Below are 27,545 nucleotides of genomic sequence, written 5' to 3' on the forward strand. Positions count from 1 at the left end.
TTATCTTATATATTAAGATTGAAAGGAATGATATCGTGAATTCCAGGATTTGATTTTAATATTGCAAAACAAGTTTTTCATTTGTTAAAAAATTTAATTGCAAATTTTGTAGGGAGAAACCTGACAATGAACACAATCATTATTTTCGTGTAACTACTACTCAAGTTTTATTTTTGTTCCGAGCATTTCATCGTGAATATTACGGAACAAATTCAGAAAATCATAGATACAATACAGAACACATCCCAAAAATCGTGAATATAATACAGAATACAATTCGAAAATCATTTACATAGTACGAAACAAGTAGAATATGTGGATACGGCTATGTTAACTCTGAAATAGTCTCGCGAACTACGTAGTTCAATATCTACGATTATAGATACGTGACGTATTGCCTAGCGAATCTGCGAAAACAACGACTATATGTCACTATCAGGTTTATCTCTGCAAATAACATTAATTTTTTTGATAGACACTAACTTGCTATGTAATGGTATAAGTATTGAAGTGTTGATATCCTTGTCATTTTTTTTAATTTTGAAGATAAGCATCGATAAAGCTTGCCTTTATAAAAAAGAAAATATATAAGCATGTCAAAAAAAAAAGAATGTACATTAAAATTTATTGTCAATTTGTTATTGTTTATTGTTAATTTTCTCTAATTTATAAATATTGTAAAAATTAAACATTTTTTTGTAAAATATCACGTAGAATACCGCACAATCGCGCTTAGAAGTATCACAAGGCATAAACAACAAACAAATATTTTCCTGAAATATCTTTACCCTAAAATTACGTAACTATAAATATAATTCACAGAAACGCAAGGTACAATAATATTGTTTAAGCACAAAAAAACGGGAAATGTGAATAAACTATTACATCGTTACATTTTACTTGAGAACAGATAAATTTAAATTTAAGCTAAAATAATTGTTGCACGGTATTTGATACTAAAATATTGTATAAATTCTTTATTAAAAGTTTCTAAACATAACAATACACAAGAGCAATATATAAAGGAAATTATAATGTTCATAATTTAGCTTCACAATTATTAAAATTTAAGGAGCATATAAATATACAAAAATTTTCACAAAATTAAAATATTTTATTGTCAAGACTTATTCCACACTTTTAAATTCTCTTTTAAATTCTCTTTTAGTACATCTTGTTCATTTTATTTACACTTTTCTACTTTTTATTTGCAATGAATATTTAATGTATAAAACTGTTTCTTGTAGATATTAAATATATGATACAAATAATGTAATTAATATAAATCGCGAATATTTCTAAAGATAATATAATTTCTAATCAAAAGAATTATATGTATTTGTGACTAATACAGCTTTTACGTCACTTATTTCGAATAATTTTAATTTACACAACTGATACAACGCTTGGTAACATAACATTACTTTATTTAAACTCTCAAGAAGAATCATCAATATAATTTTTATACAGGCAGCGCTCGTTTGGAATAATGGACAAAATCTACGGCGTAAGGTGGTTGTCCACCTTCGCTGACCCAAGCAGCTCCGTTTTTACCTTTTTGGATAAGATCTAACATTGCAAGTGCAACATGCTCCACGGATTGTTTTGGAAATTCCCTGACTCGGTCGTCAACGTTACCTAGTACAGTGCGGACAAGATCACAGATGTTGTCGTTGGGATTTTTAATCAGTTCAGTCGTTGTAACACCTGGACATATGATCATAACTCGTACTCCAGTCTTATCGTATAAATCTGCTAAAGCCTGACTAAATCCGAGGACTCCATATTTCGTAGCGGTGTATACTGGTACAAAAGAAAGCAATGGGTGCAATGCAGCTATAGATGCAACATTCACGATTACACCGCCTTTGCCGCCTTTATGCTTTCCCATATAATCCATCGCCAAAAAAGAACTATCTATCAGTGCCTTCATATTGACATCAATCGTTCGTTCCCAATTATTGCCTACTACACCAGCGTTGTTGATAAGAATATCAAGTCCTTCGAATGCATCAACGACTTCCTTGAATGTCTTCTCCAAATCTTCTGCCTTCGTCACGTCGCAGGCATAAAAGACAGCACGACCTCTTCCAAATTCTTTCTCCAACGTAGCTGCTGCAGTCGGACCATTCGATGTTGGCAAGTCGATGATAGCGATACGTTTTGCATCATTACGAAGCAATGTTTCGGCATATTTGTAGCCTATTCCACGAGCTGCTCCAGTGATCATTACAGTTTTATTATGTATGTTAAACATTCTTGCGATTTCTTGAAGCTTCAATGAGATATGATCTTGAACGAATAATAATGAAATGAAACTTTCCAATGCAATGTAGAGAATATATAGCTAATACAGAATATATTGGATTTGATAAAGCTTTATGAAGACTTATCTTATCTATCAAGGTCAAAGAAATAAGTGTTTGTCAATCTAGAATTCACTACATTGCACAACAAGTTTGCATCAAAATGCATTTTCACGTTCTATTTTAAGAGTTTCTTTAAAAGCATTAATATTTTGTGAGCATAATTAATATGATAATTATTAATTTAAGTTTTACATTATTTATTTCAAATTTGACAATTTAATTTCATGTACACAACTGATAAAACGCTTGATAAATATTACGTTAGTTAAAATGTTCAAGCAAAGTTATCGATATAATTTGTATACGAGCAGAGTTGCTCAGAATGATGGACGAAATCCACGTCATAAAGTGATTCGCGTGATTTTCGTTGATTTAAACAATCGTATTTTTATCTTCTTGGATGAGATTTAACATTACAAATGCTACATGACTGACGAATTGTCTTGGATATTTATTAACCACGTCGACAATGTTATTTAATAGAGTGCGGACGCAGGTCGCAGGTTTTGTTCGACATGTTTTCAATCAACCTAATCTATGTAAGATTCGGATACATGATCATAACTCTCACTTTAGCCTTGTACAAATTCGTTTAATGTCCGATTATGGATATATGACGTATTGCCTAGCAATTATACGAAAACAGTAGCTATCTCTACTCACCATTAGCTTTCTATCTGTAAATAACATTAAATTTTTTGATAGATATAAACTTGCTGTGCAATGGTATAGAGTCTGATTAATTTACAGATTAACATCTTTATTATTTTTTTAACTTTGATAAGATAAGCACTGATAAAGCTGTATCAAATAAAACATATTTTGCGTTAGCTACGTATTCTCTCCATTGCGTTGGAAAGTGCACATTATCATTCGTTGAAAATCACATCCCGTTGAAGCTTCAAGAGGTCACAAGAATGTTTAACGTACGTGATAAAACTGTAATGATTACTGGAGGAGCTCGCGGAATGGGCTACAAACATGCCGAAACGTTACTTCGTAATGGTGCAAAACGTATCGCTATCATCGACTTGCCAACATCGAATGGTCGGAATGCAGCAGCTACGTTGGAGAAAGATTTTGGAAAGGACCGTGCTCTCTTCATCGCTTGCGATGTAACGAAATCAGAAGATTTGCAGAAGACATTCAAGAAGGTCGTCGATGCATTCGAGGGACTCGATATTCTTATTAACAACGCTGCTGTATTAGGCGGTAACCATTGGGATCGGACGATCGATGTCAATATAAAGGCACTGATACAGAGTTCTTTCTTGGCGATGGATTACATGGGAAAGCATAAAGGCGGTAAAGGTGGTGTAATCGTGAACGTTGCGTCCTTAGCTGCGTTAACTTCAGCTGTCATACACCCAGTATATACCGCTTCGAAATATGCTGTTCTCGGATTTAGTCAGGCTCTAGCAGATTTGTACGACAAGACTGAAGTACGAGTTATGATTATATGTCCGGGTCTTACAAAGACTGAAATGATTGAAAATATTTCGGACAGCGCTTGCGATCTTGTCCGCACTGTAATCAACGTTGAGGATGAACTCAATAAATATAATAAATATGGAAAACAATCCGCCGAGCATGTAGCACGTGCAATGTTAGATCTCATCCAAAAAGGTAAAAATGGGGCTGTTTGGGTCAGCGAAGGTGGTCAACCGCCTTACGCCGTTGATTTTGTCCATTATTCCAAGCGAGCTTTGCCTGTATAAAAATTATATTGATAAACTTTTTGTATATTTCTTTTCTTGAATGTTGAAAATAACATGATGTATTTATCAAGCATATTAACTGTAATTATGTCTAATTTAAAATAAATGATGTAAAATTCAAATAAATCATACTCATAAAATGATACTTTCAAATAAAGTTCTTAAAACAGAATATCCTTAATCTTCTTATTCTGAAATTTAATGTATATTTTGTCTCATATCATAAAGATGTAGATATAGATATATAATTCACTAAAAAACACACACACACACACACACACACACACACACACACACACACACACACACACACACACACACACACACACACACACACACACACATATATATATATACAATTATTTAACATAATTAAAACTTGTTATCTTTAAAGATATTGATTATTTGTAAATTATGTATGTATTTGGATTATACATTTTATATGTACAACGAATGCATTTATATTCTTGAACACTACAAATAAAAAGTGAAAAGCATAAAAGCCGAAAAACGTGATTAAAATATCTGATTTATATAAAAAGAAGATTTAAAAGCACTATATAATAAATTTGGATAATTGAATATTTATTACTGCGAAAATCTTTTTCATATTTATATATTTATCATATTTTAAAAATTATTAAAACAAATTATCAATATCTTTCTTTAATTATCAATAGATTTCATTTACATGTTTTTCGAATATTGTCGTATTTCGAAAGTTTACAGTTTATAAAATATTTCAGTATTAGATACATTTGTGCAATAAATTTTTTTATCTTATATTGGAAATATATATTTGCGATGTAAATGTATTTTCTGCATTTTGCGTTTCAGTAATATTATATTATATTGTAACTCACACCTTTATTAAATGCATTTATAGTTAAACAGTTTTAAAGCAAAAAGATTCAGAAAAATGTTTATTTGTTGTTTGTTATACTTAGAATGTTTTACAAGTATTTCATATATATCTCAAGAACATCATATCATAAAGATAAAATTCTGATCTCTTTAAAAAATATGAAATAGCTAATTCATTCTTCTCTTTACCGTAATAAGTTTAAATTAATAATGAAATAAAATTTTTGCGTTGTTCATAAATTATTTATCTATGCAAATACAATTGTTTAATTATTTAAATACAATTTACAAAAGTCTAAGTTAATACTGCTTAAACACAAAATACAGAAAATGCGATTGCATTGTTAGATTTTTCAGTCGCGAACAGATATATTTTAATTCAAGGTAAAAAAATTTCTTGTAATTGACAACAACTTTAAAGATAATATAATTTTTAATATAAAATGTTATGTGTTTGTACATATAGATAATATATTAGTACTGTTTCATATACATAGGTAAAATAAGTTTTTTAAGTCATTTATAAAAGTTTAGGATAAACACTATGGAGAAATTCTATTTTAGGGATATTGTTTAATATAATAATCTATGAATATGATTAATTTAGCTTTTATATCATTTAATTTGAATATGACATAATTTCATGTATACAAAACCTTTCTGATAACACTTAATTACCGTTACGTTTCTTTATCAAAACAATGAAGAAAAGGAGAATTATCAATGTAACATTTATATAGTAGGTAGAGCTCGCTTGGAATAATAATCAAAATCTGCAATGACATAAGGTGGTTGACCATCTTCGGTGATCCAAACAGCTCCATTTTTACCCTTTTGGATAAGATTTAATATTGCAAGTGCAACGTGCTCAACGGATTGACTTGGATATTTGCGATTGATGACTGTGTCGTCAATGTTGTCTAGTACAGTGTGGACAAGATCACAGATTTTGTCGAAGACATTTTCAGTCATTTCAGTCTCTGTATAACCCGGACATATAATTATAACTCGTACTCCAGTCTTATCGTACAAATCTGCTAAAGACTGACTAAATCCGAGGACTCCATGTTTCGTAGCCGTGTATACTGGTAGAAAAGAAAATGGATGCAATGCGGCTACAGATGCAACATTCACGATTACACCGCCTTTGCCGCCTTTATGCTTCCCCATGTAATCCATCGCCAAAAAAGAACTATGTATCAGTGCCTTGATATTAACATCGATCGTCTGCTCCCAGTATTTATCATTTAACATACATTATTAATAAGAATATCAAGTCCCTCAAATGTATCGACGACTTCTGCAAATCTTCTGATTTCGTTATATCGCAAGCGATAAAGATGGCACGATCCTTTCCAAATTCTTTCTCCAAAGTAGCTGTTTATTTTGTTGTTTGTAATGTTCCATTAATCGTAGCTTTTATGTACGATACAAAATATGTAATTAATATACATCGCCAATATTTTTTAAAGATAATACAATTTCTAATATAAAGAATTATATGTATTTATGTTATTAAATTTTTATTATTTCATATTTTCTGATATATAAGATAAGCTATATATGAAATTTCAGAATAAAAACTATAATAAAAATTATAACGTACTTTAAGAACTTCATTTGTAAGGGAATTTATATTTTATGTGTATTATTAATACGGTTTTTATACCATTTATTTCAAATAATTTCAATTTATACAATTGATACAACATCTTGTAAGCTTTATAATACATTACATTATTTACGTTATTTTATTTTAACTCCCAAGAAGGATCATCAATATAATTTTTATACAGGCACAGCTCGCTTAGAATAATGGACAAAATCTACGGCGTAAGGTGGTTGTCCACCTTCGCTGACCCAAGCAGCTCCGTTTTTACCTTTTTGAATAAGATCTAACATTGCAAGTGCAACATGCTCAACGGATTGTTTAATAAATCCGAAACTAAATCCGAAAACTCCATGTTTCGTAGCCGTGTATACTGATAAAAAAGAACATGGATGCAATGCAAGTTGAGATGCAACGTTCATGATTACACCGCCTTTGCCGCCTTTATGCTTTCCCATATAATCCATCGCCAAAAAAGAACTATGTATCAATGCCTTGATATTGACATCAATCGTTCGTTCCCAATTATTGCCTACTACACCAGCGTTGTTGATAAGAATATCAAGTTTTTCGAAGGTATCGTATTTCGAAGATTTGCAGAAGACATTCAAGAAGGTCGTTCGGGCCCCGCCGTGACGCACACTCTCCCTTCTTATTCGGGGGCTCGAGCCATGCTTGATGCAATCTCTCCTGTCGTGCTCCAGGAGGATTATTTGTATATTTGCCAATGGCGTTGGAGGGTGTCGCCGCTGCAGTCCGACCTGCATCCATCGAGAGAATAGGACCATCATCTCTCTGGAGTACCGGTCGTGGGCATTCGAAAGAATACATGTATATATATATATATATATATATATATATATATATATATATATATATATATATATATATATGTGTGTATCATTGTATTGTTGACGTGTTATTCTAAACACGTTATTTGCGATAAATATCATCATATGCCTCGATAGTCGAAAGGATAAGATGCCTGCCCGTAAGCAGGAGATCCAGGTTCGATTCTTGGCTGAGGTGGTATTTTTTCGCAAAATAATTACGAGTTTTCACGACTGGTTCGTGGTCGGGCTCCGCCGTGACGCACACCCTCCCTTCTTATTTGGTTATCTTAAATATACATATATGATAATGTGTACTGCCCAATGCTTTAGAGAGAATATACGTAGATATCGCAAATTGTATTTCATTTAAAAAAGACTTATCAATGTTGTCCAGCAAGGTTAAAAAAATGATAAGAATATGTATTGTTAAGCTAAAATCCACACTATTGCAAAGTAAGTTTATGTTCTGTAAAAAAATTTATTACTATTTATTGACAATTGATATGCTAATTTATTCTAATTTCCAAACGTGGAATACATAATAGCATTTAAACGTGGAAAGGTATGCAGCTTGTCTCTATAATAAAGAAAATATATAACTACGTCAAAGAAAAGCACAAGTATATTAGAATTTATTATTAATTTGTTGATTTAATACATAAATATTGTAGAAATTAAACCTTTTTTTGTAAAATATTACGTTCAGAAAATCGCACAATCACACTTAGAAGTATTAAAAGACACAAACAACAAATAAATATTTTTTTGAAATACCCTTGCCTAAAAATTGTGTAATTGTAAATGTGATTCACAAAAATGCAAGTTACAATAATATTGCTTAAGTACAAAAAAACAGAAAATGCCATTACATTGTTATAATATCACTCGCAAAGATAAACAGATAAATTAAAATTTAAAATAAAATATTTGTTGCACAGACGTATTCGATATTAAAATATCTTCTAAATCGTGAAGTTTTGAAATATGGCAATACTTAAAGGACACCATATAAAAGAAATTATGATGTTGATAATTTAGCTTGATACTTATTAAAATTTAAGAAGTATATACAAAAGTTTTTACAATATTAAAATATTTAATTGCCCAGACTTATTGAACACTTCTTTTAAATTCTCTTTTAGGAAACCCCGAACATTTTAATTATACTTTCGCACTTCTTGTTTGCAATGGATATTTAATATATAAAACTGTTTGTTGTATTAAATGTACGATATTAAATGTACGATACGAATATATAATTAATATAAATTGCCAATATTTCTAGAGATAAATAATTTTTAATATAAAGAATTATATGTATTTATATTAATAAATTATTCACATTTTGTAATATAAAATAAGTTATACTGAAAATTTATTCTGAAATTTCAGAATAAAAACTATAAGGACGTACTATTTTAAGGACTTCATTTTTAAGGACATATATATTTTATGAATACGATTTTTGTTTTTATATGGTTTTTACATTTATTTCAAATAATTTCAATTTACATAATTGATACAATGCTTCGTAACATTACGTTATTTTATTTAAACTCCCAAGAAGAATCATTAGTATAATTTTTATACAGGCACAGGTCGTATAATTGACAAAATCTACGGCGAGAGAGACCACAGACCCAAGCAGCTCTGTTTTTACCTTTCTGGATAAGATCTAACATTGCAAGTGCAATATGCTCAACAGATTGTCTTGGATAATCCTTGAGTAGATCGTCAATGTTAGTATAATGCGGACAAGATCACAGGTTGAAGATTTTTTTCAGTCATTTCAGTCTCTGTATAACCCGGACACATGATCATAACTCGTACTCCAGTCTTATCGTACAAATCGTACATCTGCTAAAGACTGATTAAATCCGAAGACTCCTGTTTCGTAGTCATGTGTACTGGTAGAAAAGAAAATGGATGCAATGCGGCTACAGATGCAACGTTCACGATTACACCGCCTTTATCGCCTTTATGCTTCCCCATGTAATCCATCGTCAAAAAAGAATTATATATATATATATATATATATATATATACACAAAAAGTTTTCACAAAATTAAAATATTTAATTGTCAGATTTATCGTACGTTGTTTAAATTGTCTTTTAATATACCCTATCTATTTAAATTAAATTTTTATTTGCAATAATTATTTAATGTATAAAACTGTTTCTTGTCGATTAAGAGTATTGTCAAGGGTTTGCCATAAATGCTTTGAAGCATTTGTAGTGTTCCATTGACCGTAGTTTTTATGTACGATACAAATATGTAATTAATATACATCGCCATATTTCTAAAGATAATACAATTTCTAATATAAAGAATTATATGTATTTATGTTATTAAATTATATATATTTTCTGATATATAAGATAAGCTATATATGAAATTTCAAAATAAAAACTATAATAAAAATTATAACGTACTTTAAGAACTTCATTTGTAAGGGAATTTATATTTTATGTGTATTATTAATACGGTTTTTAAACCATTTATTTCAAATAATTTCAATTTATACAATTGATACAACATCTTGTAAGCTTTATAATATTACGTTATTTACGTTATTTTATTTTAACTCCCAAGAAGAATTATCAATATAATTTTTATACAGGCACAGCTTGCTTAGAATAATGGACAAAATCTACGGCGTAAGGTGGTTGTCCACCTTCGCTGACCCAAGCAGCTCCATTTTTACCTTTTTGAATAAGATCTAACATTGCAAGTGCAACAGGCTCAATGGATTGTTTTGGATAATTCTTGAATTCGTCGTCAACGTTACCTAATACATTGAGAATAAAATCACAGCTTCTCTCATTTTTACCCAGTTCAGTCTCTGTATAACCTGGACACATAATTAAAACTCGTACTCCAGTCTTATCGTAGAAATCTGCTAAAGCCTGACTAAATCCGAGGACTCCATGTTTCGTAGCCGTGTATACTGGTAGAACAGAAAGCGGATGCAATGCGGCTATAGATGCAACATTCACGATTACACCGCCTTTGCCGCCTTTATGCTTCCCCATGTAATCCATCGCCAAAAAAGAACTATCTATCAGTGCCTTCATATTGACATCAATCGTTCGTTCCCAATTATTGCCTACTACACCAGCGTTGTTGATAAGAATATCAAGTTTTTCGAAGGTATCGACGACTTCCTTGAACGTCTTCTGCAAATCTTCTGATTTCGTTATATCGCAAGCGATGAAGATGGCACGATCCTTTCCAAATTCTTTCTCCAAAGTAGCTGCTGCATTTTGACCATTCGATGTTGGTAAGTCGATGATAGCGATACGTTTTGCACCATTACGAAGTAATGTTTCGGCATATTTGTAGCCTATTCCGCGAGCTGCTCCAGTAATCATTGCAGTTTTATTATGTATATTATACATTTTGGTGATCTACTGAAGCTTCAACGATATGTGATCTTCAAACGAAAGATCTTCAAACGAAAGATCTTCAAACGAACTGGACTGTTCAATGCTACGGATTAGATTAAACAGAAAGAAAACGTAGCTAACGCAAAATATATTTTGTTTAATATAATTTTATCTTATCATCACTGATAAAAATTAAAATTAAAGTTTAAAAATTAGAGTTTAAACTAAAATATATTATGCTAGAAACACGAAGCAAGTTTATATCTAAAAAATTTAATAATTTACTTGCTAATATCTAACGTGTAAATTTGTTATTCCAGCCCGAATTTTGTTTTTCAAATTATTTAAGAAATTGTATTTAAGCTTAGAAGGGAGCAGCTTATTTATTATATAAAAAAATATATGGGTATATCGTATAAAAAAAAACAATTAAAATTTAATGCTACTCTATAACTTTAATGTATAAACATTTTAGAAAGTAAATATATTTTATAAAATATCACGTAAAGTGCAGCACAGTCATGCCTACAAATGTAACAAGATACAACTAATAAATAAACATTTTTCCATTAGCATTATTGATAAGAATATCAAGTCCCTCGAATGTATCGACGACTTCCTTAAACGTCTTCTGCAAATCTTCAATGTCTTCTGATTTCGATGTTGGCAAGTCGATTATAGCAATATGTTTATTATTAATTTGCTCTAATGCATAAATATTATAGAAATTAAACATTTTTTTGTAAAATATTACATTCAGAAAACCACAATCACGCACAATCGCTTAGAAGTATTAGAAGGCACAAACAACAAATAAATATTTCTTTGAAATACTCTTGCCTTAAAATTATGTAACTGTAAATGTAATTCACAAAAATTCAAGTTACAATAATATTGCTTAAGTACAAAAAACAGAAAATGCCATTACATCGTTACAATATCACTCACAAACAGATAAATTAAAATTTAAAACAAAATATTTGTTGCACGGACGTATTCGATATTAAAATATTTTCTAAATAAAGTAAAGTTTTGAAATATAGCAATACTTGAAGAATACATAAAAGGACCAAAAGAAATTATGATGTTTTTTTTTCTTCACATTAGATTTTCTTTTATATTTTATTTTTATATAAACACAAATACAATAATTTAATAAAAAACTTTTTTGGCAACTACAAATTAATTTTGGATTGATAACATCTTTTTTCACCTTTACAAAGTTTCTTTTCTACTTCATATAATTAAAAGTTTGTGCCAATTTTTGATATCATGTTTTTTGTAGAAATAATGAAACGCTTTTTCAAATAAAAATGAATTACAAAATGTATTTCAATGTAAAGTTCTTTTCATTTTATTAAATTAACAGTTGACACCAGTTCTTCATATCACATCTTTTGTACCGATATGAAATTTATTATCAAAAAGACTTTTGTAGATGGAAATTTTTGTATAAAATTCTTTCTTTTACATAAATAAGAAAACGGGCGCGTGAACTTAGGCGTTATTTTTTTATCTTTTTTAAAAGGTAATTTTATTAGGATAAGTTGTACTGAAAGTTTATTCTGACATTTCAAAATAAAAATTATAAGGACTATTTTACTATTATACTTTAAGTATTATACTTTATACTTTAACTTTATTATATTTTAAGGACTGTTCATTTTCAAGGGCATTTATATTTTATGAATATGATTAATACGGCTTTTATATCATTTATTTCAAATAATTTCAATTTATATAATTGATATAATACTTTGTAACATTACGTTATTTTATTTAAACTCCAAGAAGAATCGTCAATATAATTTTTATACAGGCACAGCTCATTTGGTATAATTGACCAAATCTGCGGCATAAGGTTGACCACCTTCACAGACCCAAGCAGCTTCGTTCTTACCTTTCTGGATAAGATTTAACATTACTAGTGCAACATGCTCAACAGATTGATTTGGATATTTGCGATTGATGACTGTGTCATCAATGTTGCCTAGTACAGTGCGGACAAGATCACAAGTTTTGTCGAAGACATTTTCAGTCATTTCAGTCTTTGTATAACCCGGACATATAATTATAACTCGTACTCCAGTCTTATCATACAAATCTGCTAAAGATTGACTAAATCCGAGGATTCCATGTTTCGTAGCCGTGTATACTGGTAGAAAAGAAAATGGATGCAATGCGGCTACAGATGCAACGTTCATGATTACACCGCCTTTGCCGCCTTTATGCTTCCGCATCGTAATCCATCGCCAAAAAAGAACTATATATCAGTGTCTTGATATTAACATCGATCTGCTCTCAGTATTTAATATACCAGCATTATTAATAAGAATATCAAGTCCCTCGAATGTATCGACGACTTCTGCAAATCTTCTGATTTCGTTATATCGCAAGCGATAAAGATGGCACGATCCTTTCCAAATTCTTTCTCCAAAGTAGCTGTTTATTTTGTTGTTTGTAATGTTCCATTAATCGTAGCTTTTATGTACGATACAAAATATGTAATTAATATACATCGCCAATATTTCTTAAAAATAATACAATTACTAATATAAAGAATTATATGTATTTATGTTATTAAATTTCATATTTTCTGATATATAAGATAAGCTATATATGAAATTTCAGAATAAAAACTATAATAAAAATTATAACGTACTTTAAGAACTTCATTTGTAAGGGAATATTTTATGTGTATTATTAATACGGTTTTTATACCATTTATTTCAAATAATTTCAATTTATACAATTGATACAACATCTTGTAAGCTTTATAATATTACATTATTTATGTTATTTTATTTTAACTCCCAAGAAGAATTATCAATATAATTTTTATACAGGCACAGCTCGCTTAGAATAATGGACAAAATCTACGGCGTAAGGTGGTTGTCCACCTTCGCTGACCCAAGCAGCTCCGTTTTTACCTTTTTGGATAAGATCTAACATTGCAAGTGCAACAGGCTCAACGGATTGTTTTGGATAATTCTTGAATTTGTCGTCAACGTTACCTAATACATTGAGAATAAAATCACAGCTTCTGTCATTTTTACCCAGTTCAGTCTCTGTATAACCTGGACACATAATTAAAACTCGTACTCCAGTCTTATCGTAGAAATCTGCTAAAGCCTGACTAAATCCGAGGACTCCATGTTTCGTAGCCGTGTATACTGGTAGAACAGAAAGTGGATGCAATGCGGCTGTAGATGCAACATTCACGATTACACCGCCTTTGCCGTCTTTATGCTTCCCCATGTAATCCATCGCCAAAAAAGAACTATCTATCAGTGCCTTCATATTGACATCAATCGTTCGTTCCCAATTATTGCCTACTATACCAGCGTTGTTGATAAGAATATCAAGTTTTTCGAAGGTATCGACGACTTCCTTGAACGTCTTCTGCAAATCTTCTGATTTCGTTATATCGCAAGCGATGAAGATGGCACGATCCTTTCCAAATTCTTTTTCCAAAGTAGCTGCTGCATTTTGACCATTCGATGTTGGTAAGTCGATAATAGCGATACGTTTTGCACCATTACGAAGTAGTGTTTCGGCATATTTGTAGCCTATTCCGCGAGCTGCTCCAGTAATCATTGCAGTTTTATTATGTATATTATACATTTTGGTGATCTACTGAAGCTTCAACGATATGTGATCTTCAAACGAAAGATCTTCAAACGAACTGGACTGTTCAATGCTACGGATTAGATTAACCATAAAGAAAACGTAGCTAACGCAAAATATATTTTGTTTAATATAATTTTATCTTATCATCACTGATAAAAATTAAAATTAAAGTTTAAAAATTAGAGTTTAAACTAAAATATATTATGCTAGAAACACGAAGCAAGTTTATATCTAAAAAATTTAATAATTTACTTGCTAATATCTAACGTGTAAATTTGTTATTCCAGCCCGAATTTTGTTTTTCAAATTATTTAAGAAATTGTATTTAAGCTTAGAAGGGAGCAGCTTATTTATTGTATAAAAAAATATGGGTATATCGTATAAAAAAAAACAATTAAAATTTAATGCTACTCTATAACTTTAATGTATAAACATTTTAGAAAGTAAATATATTTTATAAAATATCACGTAAAATGCAGCAGTCATGCCTGCAAATGTAACAAGATACAACTAATAAATAAACATTTTTTTATTAGCATTATTGATAAGAATATCAAGTCTCTCGAATGTATCGACGACTTCCTTGAACGTCTTCTGCAAATCTTCAATGTCTTCTGATTTCGATGTTGGCAAGTCGATTATAGCAATATGTTTATTATTAATTTGCTCTAATGCATAAATATTATAGAAATTAAACATTTTTTTGTAAAATATTACATTCAGAAAATCACAATCACGCACAATCGTTTAGAAGTATTAGAAGGCACAAACAACAAATAAATATTTCTTTGAAATACTCTTGCCTTAAAATTATGTAACTGTAAATATAATTCACAAAAATTCAAGTTACAATAATATTGCTTAAGTACAAAAAACAGAAAATGCCATTACATCGTTACAATATCACTCACAAACAGATAAATTAAAATTTAAAACAAAATATTTGTTGCACGGACGTATTCGATATTAAAATATTTTCTAAATAAAGTAAAGTTTTGAAATATAGCAATACTTGAAGAATATATAAAAGGACCAAAAGAAATTATGATGTCGTTTTTTTTTCTTCACATTAGATTTTCTTTTATATTTTATTTTTATATAAACAGAAATACAATAATTTAATAAAAAACTTTTTTGGCAACTACAAATTAATTTTGGATTGATAACATCTTTTTTCACCTTTACAAAGTTTCTTTTCTACTTCATATAATTAAAAGTTTGTGCCAATTTTTGATATCATGTTTTTTGTAGAAATAATGAAACGATTTTTCAAATAAAAATGAATTACAAAATAAAATGTATTTCAATGTAAAGCTCTTTTCATTTTATTAAATTAACAGTTGGCACCAGTTCTTCATATCACATCTTTTGTACCGATATGAAATTTATTATCAAAAAGACTTTTGTAGATGGAAATTTTTGTATAAAATTCTTTCTTTTACATAAATAAGAAAACGGGCGCGTGAATTTAGGCGTTATTTTTTTATCTTTTTTAAAAGGTAATTTTATTAGGATAAGTTGTGAAAGTTTATTCTGACATTTCAAAATAAAAATTACAAGGACTATTTTACTATTATACTTTAAGTATTATACTTTAACTATTATACTTTAACTTTATTATATTTTAAGGACTGTTCATTTTCAAGGGCATTTATATTTTATGAATATGATTAATACGGCTTTTATATCATTTATTTCAAATAATTTCAATTTATATAATTGATATAATACTTTGTAACATTACGTTATTTTATTTAAACTCCAAGAAGAATCGTCAATATAATTTTTATACAGGCACAGCTCGTTTGGTATAATTGACCAAATCTGCGGCATAAGGTTGACCACCTTCACAGACCCAAGCAGCTCCGTTCTTACCTTTCTGGATAAGATCTAACATTGCTAGTGCAACGTGCTCAACAGATTGATTTGGATATTTGCGATTGATGACTGTGTCATCAATGTTGTCTAGTACAGTGCGGACAAAATCACAGGTTTTGTCGAAGACATTTTCAGTCATTTCAGTCTCTGTATAACCCGGACATATAATTATAACTCGTACTCCAGTCTTATCATACAAATCTGCTAAAGATTGACTAAATCCGAGGACTCCATGTTTCGTAGCCGTGTATACTGGTAGAAAAGAAAATGGATGCAATGCGGCTACAGATGCAACGTTCATGATTACACCGCCTTTGCCGCCTTTATGCTTCCCCATCGTAATCCATCGCCAAAAAAGAACTGTATATCAGTGCCTTGATATTAACATCGATCTGTTTTCAGTATTTAATATACCAGCATTATTAATAAGAATATCAAGTCCCTCGAATGTATCGACGACTTCTGCAAATCTTCTGATTTCGTTATATCGCAAGCGATAAAGATGGCACGATCTTTTCCAAATTCTTTCTCCAAAGTAGCTGTTTATTTTATTGTTTGTAATGTTCCATTAATCGTAGCTTTTATGTACGATACAAAATATGTAATTAATATACATCGCCAATATTTCTTAAAAATAATACAATTTCTAATATAAAGAATTATATGTATTTATGTTATTAAATTTCATATTTTCTAATATATAAGATAAACTATATATGAAATTTCAGAATAAAAACTATATAATAAAAATTATAACGTACTTTAAGAACTTCATTTGTAAGGGAATTTATATTTTATGTGTATTATTAATACGGTTTTTATACCATTTATTTCAAATAATTTCAATTTATACAATTGATACAACATCTTGTAAGCTTTATAATATTACGTTATTTATGTTATTTTATTTTAACTCCCAAGAAGAATTATCAATATAATTTTTATACAGGCACAGCTCGCTTAGAATAATGGACAAAATCTATGGCGTAAGGTGATTGTCCACCTTCGCTGATCCAAGCAGCTCCGTTTTTACCTTTTTGGATAAGATCTAACATTGCAAGTGCAACATGCTCAACGGATTGTTTTGGATAATCCTTGAATCCGTCGTCAACGTTACCTAGTACAGTGCGGACAAGATCACAGCTTTTGTCGGAGATATTTTTACCCAGTTCAGTCTCTGTATAACCGGGACACATGATTAAAACTCGTACTCCAGTCTTATCGTACAAATCTGCTAAAGCTTGACTAAATCCGAGAACTCCATGTTTCGTAGTCGTGTATACTGGTAAAAAAAAACATGGATACAATGCAAGTTGAGATGCAACGTTCACGATTACACCGCCTTTGCCGCCTTTATGCTTTCCCATATAATCCATCGCCAAAAAAGAACTATGTATCAGTGCCTTCATATTGACATCAATCGTTCGTTCCCAATTATTGTCTACACCAGCGTTGTTGATAAGAATATCAAGTCCTTCGAATGCATCAATGACTTCCTTGAATGTCTTCTGCAAATCTTCTGATTTCGTTATATCGCAACCAATGAAGAGAGCACTGTCCTTTCCAAATTCTTCCTCCAACGTAGCTGCTGCAGTCTGACCTTTCGATGTTGGCAAGTCGATGATAGCGATACGTTTTGCACCATTGAAGCAAAGTTTCGGCATGCTTGTAGCCCATTCCGCGAGCTGCTCCAGTGATCATTATAGTTTTATTTTCTACAGTGTACATTGTGCCGATCTCTTAAAGCCTTTAGCACGGTGTGAACTTTTTGAGCGACCTGTAAAGTTAGTGTGTGTAAAGCTGTGTATAAAGTGTAGCTTATATAGGATTTATTCATCTTAATATTTCTCATTATTACTTTTGTGAAATGCTTAATGATCCTTTGTTGACTTTTTTTTATAAATCATTTTAATGCAATTAATTTGTTATCTAAGAAATTATTAGTGTTACAATTCAAATAAGAATCAATAATACATTTTACAAAAACATTTTACTATAGAATAAATATTAAATAATAAAGGATCAAGTCATTTAGTTAACACTTAAAAGTTATGCTGAGAAATTATCATAATAACGAGTATATTTATAATAAAAAATTTAATGTTCCATCATTTAGGAAAATAAAAATTATTTAATAAGACAAATGTTTTAATGATTGTTTGACGAAAGGTACGATTTCAGTATTTCTGTCATGAAACACTTTTGAAGCTGAGTATCGCACATATAATCAGCGGCTTGGTTATCAAACTTTGAGTGATAATGAAGATAATAATAGCATCGTTTTCGAAATTGGGCAAATAATTCCGATAATAATAGCATCGTTTTCGAAATTGGGCAAATAGTTCCGAGTATTAATCTATCCAATACTGAAAACAGAGAATATAGTCAGGGTAAAATACTTTTTATTTAACAGAATTCCATATTCTTATTTTTTTCTCCCAGTGTTAAGAAAGCGATAAAGAAGCGTTTTTATTTTAAATAACTCATTATTACAAACAAAATTCATATTTATCAAAAAATTTAATGATATTTATGTACTAATTTGTTGCATACAAAAGCATGTCAAAAATTTAAATTTACATTCATTTCTTGTAAAACATTACATATAGAGTACCGCACATCATTAGAAAACACATAAGGCATAGCTAAAAAATAAACACTTCTCTAAAAAAAAATATTTATCTCAAAATTTATTTAAGCATCGATGGAAAAATGTAAGTATAATAATTTTGCTAGAGTAGGAAATACAGAAAACACAATTATATAATTCCAGCTTAATATGAGAAAGATAAATCGGGAAAAAAGGAACAAAACATCATAAGAAAATACATCTAGAATATCATAAAGCCAAGGTATTTATCACACACATTAGTATCATTAGTAGAAAGTTCGTGTGATTTTCTGTGTTACGTGCGGAGCTATCACATGCAGATGAGATAACAAAATTTCTTGAAGAAAATCGACTCATGATCTTAATCATAAATTTCAAACATTATTTGTAAGATAGCATGACACCGATGTAATGCATACAAGCTTGCGATAGAATATTCTAGTCGTAATGCTATATAATTTTATATCGTAATGCGATTGGAAAGAGAGAGAGAGAGAGAGAGAGAGAGAGAGTGTGTGTGTGTGTGTGTGTGTGTGTGTTTGGGTGTGTGTGAGGGAGGCAGTGAGAGATAGATCTTCACATCACAAGCAATTATATAAACCCAAAACAAATACGTAAACCCAAAAAATGAAATAAGCCAATAAAGAAAAAATATATATAGAAATAAAATAAAATAAGGAAGTTGGACTCACTGTTAATTGATTTGATAGCTCTGGTGGATTCGGCTTGTTGTAGTCCACTAAATTATTTTGCTGCAACTGATACTCTTGGCATTTTTGTAAGATGATTAATCAAATTATTAATGTTAGCGACAACTCGTGTCTCTGCTTCTCTCCCCGAATAGTGAGTTAGAGAAAGCTGATCAAAAGTAATTCAGTAAACTAACTGTTAAGATCACGATAACAAATTTTAATGGGTGAAACATAGATTTTAAGAAATGCTAAATCTTCAAGATTTACCAATGAAAAGTTACTGATTTCGAAGTAGCACGAATGGTTTGAAATTAAAAAGATATCTCCTGAATTTAGAAAAGTCATTTTCTCATTGGCGAAGAGTCTGGTCACATGAATTGATAGCTGAAGCTCAGGCTATGGAGGGAGTAGAATTTTTTCTCTAGAAATAGTTTCAAACGAGTGTTCGAGCGATCTACGTCGAACATATATTTCTTTAGAGTTATATATGTTATCAGAGTAACGTCTTTGTATTGCATTTCACCGCTAGAGACAAGGATCTAGATAATTTGATCTTTTGTAAATTATTGAATTATGTAAAATTTTTGTTTACAGTGCCGAAAGACCATATAACAATCCGATACGATAAGAAAAATTCGTAAAATTTCTAAATAATTTGTCCAATTTTATTCCCCAAAGTCGAATTATTTAATATTAAATAAGAAGGAAAAAATATATGTTTGATTATTTTTTTAATCTTTCTAATTGCACGATTAATGTCCGCTAATTATTTGAACTATAATACTGTATTTGATGATACAGATATCGAAAGAGGAAAGTCATATTATGTTTAAGACATTAACGGCTAAACGCGTTGATATCATAAATTTCCAATTTAATCTAGGAGGAAACACAACACATATGATCTTTCGTGAAATATTACGTAATAAAACGTATTAAAAAACATTATAACATACGCAGATATACAATAATGTGTAATATATATATATTATTATGTATTATATGTATATACGTATTATATATATATATGTGTGTGTGTGTGTGTGTGTGTGTGTGTGTGTGTGTGTGTGTGTGTGTGTGTGTTGTATATAGGTATTATTCACAAAGAAATGCGTATTAAATGTATGATACAAATATGTAATTTGTATCAATCGCCAAAAACTTTATAGATATTATAATTTTTAATATAGTCAATCAAATCGCATTTATATTAATAAATTATTTTGTGATGTAAAATGATAAATCATAAATCAAATTTCAGAATAAAAGCTATGAGAGCTTTTTACTTCAAAGACTTTATTTCAGCCTATTACTATTTTACGAATATAATCAATCTGACTTTTACATTATTTATTTTAGATTTGACTTTATTTCACATACACATCTGATATAATGTTCAGTAAACATTATGTTATTTTATTGAAAAATACAAGACCAGTTATCAAATATAATTTTTATACAGGCAGAGATCGCTTGGAATAATGAACGTAGTCCACGGCGTAAGGTGCTTCAGCACCTTCATTGACCCAAACAGAACCGTTTTTACCCTTTTGAATAAGATCTAACATTCCAAGTGCTACGTGGTCGGTTGACTGTTTCGGAAAATCCTTAAGTAAATCATCAACATTGCCTAACACATTGCCGATAGAGTCATGTATTTTATTTGAAATGTTTGCAACCAATTCTGTTAATGTAACGCCTGGACACATGATAACTACTCGTACTCCAGTCTTGTCGTACAAATCTGCTAGAGACTGACTAAATCCAACAACGGCGTGTTTCGAAGCGGAATATATCGGTAAAAAATAACATGAGGATAATCCGATTATAGATGAAATATTCACGATTATACCGCCTTTGCCACCATTATGTTTTCCCATGTAATCCATTGCCAAGAACGAGCCACGTATCAGTGCGTTGACATTGAGATCGATCATTTTCTCCCAGCGTTTATCGTTCAGCATACCAGCGTTGTTAATAATAATGTCGAGCCCCTTAAATGTATCAACGGTCTTCTTGAATACTTTTTCCAAATCTTCTGCCTTCGTCACGTCGCAGGCGTAAAAGACAGCACGATCCTTCCCGAATTCCTTTTCCAATGTCGCCGCTGCATTCTGTCCGTTTGATGTTGGCAAGTCGACCATGGCAACATATTTTGCACCATTACGAAGTAATATTTCGGCATACTTATAGCCCAATCCGCGAGCTGCTCCAGTGATCATCACTGTTTTATTCTCTACGTTGTACATTATGTCGCTCTCTTGAAATTTATCAACACAATATGAATTTCAACGAATCTTAAGATTGAATAATTCATCTTATGTACAGAATGCAGCTTATATATACACTCACATAGCTTATTTTTTTCTTATCATTTTTATGACATTCTTGATAATAATTTGTTGATAAATTTATATTTAAGCATTATCTAAGTTTGACTTGTTATCTGAAAAGTTGTTGAAACTCAGTAGAATTCAAATGTTGATAACTAAGTGCTTCAATAATATTTCCACAAAAATATCTTCCTATGGAACTAAATTTAAAGATCTCAAATCATATAGTTGCTAACAATTAAAATTTATTCTGTTAAAATATAAATAATAGCAACAAAAATGTAATGAAATGTTCAGACTGATCGATCAAGAAAAAGGAAAATGTATGGAAAAGAGCAAGAATATAATATCATAAGAAAATAATTTGTTGTTAATAGCATTGTTGTTAATAATATTGAATCTTTCGAATATATTTAAGATCTTCTTGAATATCTTTTTCAAATCTTCTGTCGTCGTCATGTTGTAGCGTAAAAGACAATACGATTTTTTCCTAATTAGTTTTCCAACATTGTTGTTCTATCCTGTCCGTTTTAACAAATTTATCATAGCAACACATTTTGTATTATTACAAAGTAATTGTTATATATTATACCGATATTTATATATATGTGTGTGTGTGTGTGTGTGTGTGTGTGTGTGTGTGTGTGTGTGTGTGTGTGTGTGTGTGTGTGTGTGTGTGTGTGTGTGTGTGTGTGTGTGTATTTATATCTTTTTTATCAGTTGCACCAGTAATTATTACATATTCATTATATACTTTATATATCATGCTACATATATCTTAAACATTATACTATATATATTATGCTGATCTCCTTGAAGCTTCAAGGAGATATTAACTTTTTTAGCGCATTATCAGAATGATAATGTAAAATCCAGTGTTGTGAAAAGAGAATATGTAGTCAAAACAAAATATTTTCTAAATAACTCTATTAATTTTTGTCTTGTTTACCAAACGTAAAAAAGATGAAAATATCTTTCTTAAACTGGAATTTTTAGTACCGGAAATCGAATTCGCATATTAAAAAATTTAATATTTACGTGTTAATTTGTTTCTTTAGTTCGAATTTTGTTGTTTAAGCTATTTAATAGAAAACCGCTTTCAAATTTTGAAAAGTCTATTTGTCATTAAATCTCCTTAATAAAAAAATATACGTAATATATAAGTGTTATCAAAGAGAAAAACATAAATATATCAAAATTTATTATTAGTTTGTTGCTATAGCGCAAAAGAATTTTAAAAATTAAAAATTATTTGCAAAATAATGTTGTACGCATGTGGTGTATCGTATAATCACATTATAAAATCACAAGGCCAACAAAAAAATATTTCTTTAACACATTTTTGCTTAAAATTGTTTAATTATAAATGCAATTTATAAAAGTGTAAATTAACAATAATGTTGCTTGAACATAAAACGTGGAAAATATGATTATATTATTACATTTCAACGCAAATTGATATATTCTGAAGAAAAATTTATTGTTCGGGAGAATTTGAATACTAAAATATTCTGTAAATTTTATAGACTATAAATTTTTGAAATATGATACAATTCAAAAACAAATATTTACAAAAAATAAAATGTTGATCATTTATCTTTATAATTTTAAAGATTTTAAAGAATTTTAAAGATATATAGATATGTATAAATATAAAAAAGATTTTTACAATAGAAAAATTCTTCATTTTTGTAAAAATTTATGTATATTTCTTCAAATACTATTATACTGCTGAACATTTTAATTATTAATTTTTCATTTTTTACTTACATTGAGCAACAATAAAATATAACGATATTTCAACAAATAGACAATAGAGGCTTCCATCGGCAGATTGGGTCTTCGTGTCGAACAATGTTTTACTTTTCTAAATTTCAAGACAATGTTTATCGCGAACTATGTGTCGTTAATTCAACGATCTTGTAATATAGTCTACTCAAAGCTAAATCTAAATTTTACCCCTTCCCTATTAAATCGATAATCAAATTTGAAATCGATTGATCCCCGATTATTGGAAATTATTTTTATTGCAAAAAATATTACCCCAGCCAGAGATCGCTCGCTTAACGCGCGAGTGTCTTATTCATTCGACCACTGAGGCATGTGATAATATTTATCGCAATAACCGGATAAATAATTTTGAAAGAACGCTTAAGTGCCGCATGAAGAATAACAATAATGATAATTACAGCCGATATATGTTTCAACAAATAGACAATAGAGGCTTCCATCGACAGACTGGGTTTTCGTATCGTATTTTTCACTTTTCAATTTTTTAAATTTCGTGATAAGCATTGTCTTGATGAACATATATCGGCTGTAATTATCATTATTGTTATAAAAATATTTATTTTACCTTAAACAATATGAATATATAATTTATACTAATCAATTTTAAAGATATCGTCAATTTTAAAGATATTATAATTTTGATATAAAGAATTATATGTATTTAGGTTAATAAATTATTCATATTTTGTAACATGATATGATTTTGTTTTAAGGATTTTATTTGAACGTATCATACAAATTGTAATAATTAATTTGCTCACTCCTATTCTCTTTTACATTTTTCTTTCATATTTATTTTGAATAAATTTATTTTAAATTTGACATAATTTGAAATACATAACTGATATAAGATCTAGCAAACATTATTTCAATGAAGAAAAAAAAACAAAAGAAAACAAGTTATCAAATATAATTTTTATACGGGTAGAGACCGTTTGGAATAATGAATAAAATCTACGGCGTAAGATGGCTCACCACCTTCACTGATCCAAACAGCTCCGTTTTTACTCTTTTGAATAAGATCTAACATTGCAAGTGCTACGTGGTCGGTTGACTGTTTCGGAAAATCCTTAAGTAAATCATCAACATTGCCTAACACATTGCCGATAGAGTCATGTATTTTATTTGAAATGTTTGCAACCAATTCTGTTAATGTAACGCCTGGACACATGATAACTACTCGTACACCAGTCTTGTCGTACAAATCTGCTAGAGACTGACTAAATCCAACAACAGCGTGTTTCGAAGCGGAATATATCGGTAAAAAATAATTTGGGGATACTCCGACTGTAGATGAGATATTCACGATTACGCCTTTGCCACCATTATGTTTTCCCATGTAATCCATTGCCAAGAACGAGCCACGTATCAGTGCGTTGACATTGAGATCGATCATTTCCTCCCAGCGTTTATCGTTCACCATACCAGCGTTGTTAATAATAATATCGAGCCCCTTAAATGTATCAACGGTCTTCTTGAATACTTTTTCCAAATCTTCTGCCTTCGTCACGTCGCAGGCGTAAAAGACAGCACGACCCTTCCCGAATTCCTTTTCTAATGTCGCCGCTGCATTCTGTCCGTTCGATGTTGGCAAGTCGACCATGGCAACATATTTTGCACCATTACGAAGTAATATTTCGGCATACTTATAGCCCAATCCGCGAGCTGCTCCAGTGATCATCACTGTTTTATTCTCTACGTTGTACATTTTGCTTATCTCTTGAAGCTTCAACGAGATGTGAACCTCAATGAATGATAATTGTGTAGTACTGTCTAATACTGTGCACAAAGTAATATAATATAACCAACATATCGTCACATCTTATCTTGTTTTAGTGAGAGTAAGGGAAACGATAAAGCAACAAATAATACTTCCTTCAAATATTACGTTACATTCCAGTGATTACAGTTTTATTTTCTACGATGTACATTATGATCTCTTAAAGTCTTCAGAACAGAAGGATATGGACTTGTTTAACGAATTGTAAAGTGTAATTAAGCTGTGTATAAAATACACCTTATATGGAACTCATTCGTCTTAATATTTCTTGTCATCAAGATGAATGTCTTAATATCAATCTTGTTTTGCTATGTCTTGTTATTAGTTATTTATATAATACGTACTTTTGTGAAATGCTTAATGATGTTTTAATGACTCTTTATTATAAGTAATTCGCAATAATGCAATTAATTTGTTTTTTATGAAATTGTAGTGTTAAAATTCAAATAAGAATCAATAATACATTTTACAAAAACATTTTACTGTAGAATAAATATTAAATATTGAAAGTTCAAGTCATTCACAAGTCGTTAACATTTAAAAGTTATGCTGAGAAATCATAATGATAACGAGTATATTCATAATAAAAAATTTAATGTGCTATCATTTAGGAAAATAAAAATTATTTAATAAGACTAATGTTTTAATGACTATTTGGCGAAAGATACGATTTTAATATTTCTGAAACGCCTTTGAAGCTGAGTATCGCATGTGTAATCAACAGCTCGGCTATCAAACTTCAAGCAATAATGAAAAAATTAATAGCGTCGCTTTCGAAATTGGACAATTAATTCCGAGCACTAATCTATGTTGCCCAATACTGAAAGCAGAGAATATATTATTAGGGTAGAAATATATACTAGAATACTTTTTATTTAACAGAATCCTATATTCTTATTTTTTCTTTCAACATTAAAAAGATGTCTTTATTTTAAATAGCCCATCATTACGAATAAAGTTTATGCTTAAAGTTTATGCAAAAAATTTAATGATATTTATGTACTAATTTGTTATTTTTGTACAAAAGCATGTCAAAAATTTAAATTCAAATTCATTTTTTAAAAATATTATTATATATAAAGTACCGCACACTAGAAAACACATAAGGCATAGCTAATAAATAAAGACTTTTTTAAAAAGAAATCTTTACCTTAAAATTATTTAAGCATCAATAAAAAAATATAAGTATAATAATGCTTAAGTAGAAAATACAGGAAACATGATTATATAATTCCAGCTAATATAAGAAAAATAAATCTGGAAAAGAGGAGCAAAAGCGTTATAAGAATATACTCGTAATTTTATCTAAAAAATCATAAAACCAATTATTTACCATAAGTTAGTATCATAAGTAGGAAGTTCGTGTAATTATTTATGCGGAGCACTATCACGTACAGATTAGATAACCAAATTTCTTGAGGAAAATGATGACTCATAACCTTAATCATAAATTTGAAACATTATCTGCAAAATAGCACGAAACCGATAGTGATGTTTATAAGCTTGCGACTAGAATGTTATTATAATATTAATGGTATATAATTTTATATCGTAATGCCCTAAAACAACAGGCAAAGAAATAACACATGTAGAAGTGTCCACAAAAAACAGATCTCAGGTCAACGAGAAGAAATTATTTGCAAGTCGTTATATTTAGAATTATTCGCATTTTGTATTGCTCCAAGTCAAGATTTAATGTCCTGTACGAGCTCTATGATATACTTCATAAAATAGCTCTATGATATACTTCATAAAATATAATTAAAGAGAAATATAATAAAAGACTAAGTAGAAAAAATAAAAAAAAGATAATAAAAAAGTAAAGGCTTATTATTTCTAATCTATCCGCAAATTCAAGAACATACCGAGAGTTATTAGTTGAGATTAAGTCAAAGTATTCCCTGACTTTGAGACTGCGTTTTTCTCATTGGCGAGGATTCTTGGATTATATATAAGCGTAATAAATATTTGATATATAAAAATATTTGATAATTAAATATAAAAAAGATAAAATTTAAATATTCAATATGTGAATATGTAATTTACTAA

The 27,545-nt window shown here is 29.7% G+C and overlaps 4 protein-coding genes and 7 pseudogenes across 4 annotated transcripts; 1 reads left to right on the forward strand and 10 right to left on the reverse strand.

Moving 5' to 3' along the window:
* Nucleotides 1–623: 623 nt before the first annotated feature.
* Nucleotides 624–2,362, reverse strand: LOC105424585 (15-hydroxyprostaglandin dehydrogenase [NAD(+)]-like). Its single transcript, XM_011634880.2, has one exon. The coding sequence runs from the start codon at nt 2,255–2,257 to the stop codon at nt 1,463–1,465; it is 795 nt and encodes a 264-aa protein (XP_011633182.2). The 5' UTR covers nt 2,258–2,362; the 3' UTR covers nt 624–1,462.
* Nucleotides 2,363–3,174: 812 nt separating this feature from the next.
* LOC105424579 (15-hydroxyprostaglandin dehydrogenase [NAD(+)] pseudogene) lies at nt 3,175–4,259 on the forward strand (annotated as a pseudogene).
* Nucleotides 4,260–5,683: 1,424 nt separating this feature from the next.
* On the reverse strand, nt 5,684–6,663 carry LOC148936083 (15-hydroxyprostaglandin dehydrogenase [NAD(+)]-like; annotated as a pseudogene).
* LOC148936084 (development-specific 25 kDa protein-like) lies at nt 6,607–7,150 on the reverse strand. Its single transcript, XM_089079819.1, has one exon. The coding sequence runs from the start codon at nt 7,025–7,027 to the stop codon at nt 6,740–6,742; it is 288 nt and encodes a 95-aa protein (XP_088935945.1). The 5' UTR covers nt 7,028–7,150; the 3' UTR covers nt 6,607–6,739.
* Nucleotides 7,151–9,879: 2,729 nt separating this feature from the next.
* On the reverse strand, nt 9,880–10,921 carry LOC105424581 (15-hydroxyprostaglandin dehydrogenase [NAD(+)]-like). The gene has a single exon (XM_089079694.1). The coding sequence runs from the start codon at nt 10,791–10,793 to the stop codon at nt 10,008–10,010; it is 786 nt and encodes a 261-aa protein (XP_088935820.1). The 5' UTR covers nt 10,794–10,921; the 3' UTR covers nt 9,880–10,007.
* Nucleotides 10,922–12,480: 1,559 nt separating this feature from the next.
* Nucleotides 12,481–13,463, reverse strand: LOC148936085 (15-hydroxyprostaglandin dehydrogenase [NAD(+)]-like). The gene has a single exon (XM_089079772.1). The coding sequence runs from the start codon at nt 13,019–13,021 to the stop codon at nt 12,608–12,610; it is 414 nt and encodes a 137-aa protein (XP_088935898.1). The 5' UTR covers nt 13,022–13,463; the 3' UTR covers nt 12,481–12,607.
* A 25-nt stretch (nt 13,464–13,488) lies between these two features.
* Nucleotides 13,489–14,524, reverse strand: LOC148936086 (15-hydroxyprostaglandin dehydrogenase [NAD(+)] pseudogene; annotated as a pseudogene).
* Nucleotides 14,525–16,085: 1,561 nt separating this feature from the next.
* LOC112552438 (15-hydroxyprostaglandin dehydrogenase [NAD(+)]-like) lies at nt 16,086–17,156 on the reverse strand (annotated as a pseudogene).
* On the reverse strand, nt 17,100–18,061 carry LOC105424583 (15-hydroxyprostaglandin dehydrogenase [NAD(+)] pseudogene; annotated as a pseudogene).
* A 2,810-nt stretch (nt 18,062–20,871) lies between these two features.
* LOC105424578 (15-hydroxyprostaglandin dehydrogenase [NAD(+)] pseudogene) lies at nt 20,872–21,935 on the reverse strand (annotated as a pseudogene).
* A 2,482-nt stretch (nt 21,936–24,417) lies between these two features.
* On the reverse strand, nt 24,418–27,014 carry LOC105424575 (15-hydroxyprostaglandin dehydrogenase [NAD(+)] pseudogene; annotated as a pseudogene).
* Nucleotides 27,015–27,545: the final 531 nt, after the last annotated feature.

The sequence above is a fragment of the Pogonomyrmex barbatus genome, unplaced genomic scaffold (assembly GCF_055798465.1).
Source record: "Pogonomyrmex barbatus isolate J1 unplaced genomic scaffold, ASM5579846v1 scaffold3, whole genome shotgun sequence".
NCBI classification, from domain to species: Eukaryota; Metazoa; Arthropoda; class Insecta; order Hymenoptera; family Formicidae; genus Pogonomyrmex; species Pogonomyrmex barbatus.

Excerpts from the sequence above, each read along its gene's own strand:
- LOC105424585 (XM_011634880.2), bottom strand. The coding sequence starts at position 2,257 with ATGTTTAACATACATAATAAAACTGTAATGATCACTGGAGCAGCTCGT.
- LOC148936085 (XM_089079772.1), bottom strand. The coding sequence starts at position 13,021 with ATGCGGAAGCATAAAGGCGGCAAAGGCGGTGTAATCATGAACGTTGCA.
- LOC148936084 (XM_089079819.1), bottom strand. The coding sequence starts at position 7,027 with ATGGATTATATGGGAAAGCATAAAGGCGGCAAAGGCGGTGTAATCATG.
- LOC105424581 (XM_089079694.1), bottom strand. The coding sequence starts at position 10,793 with ATGTATAATATACATAATAAAACTGCAATGATTACTGGAGCAGCTCGC.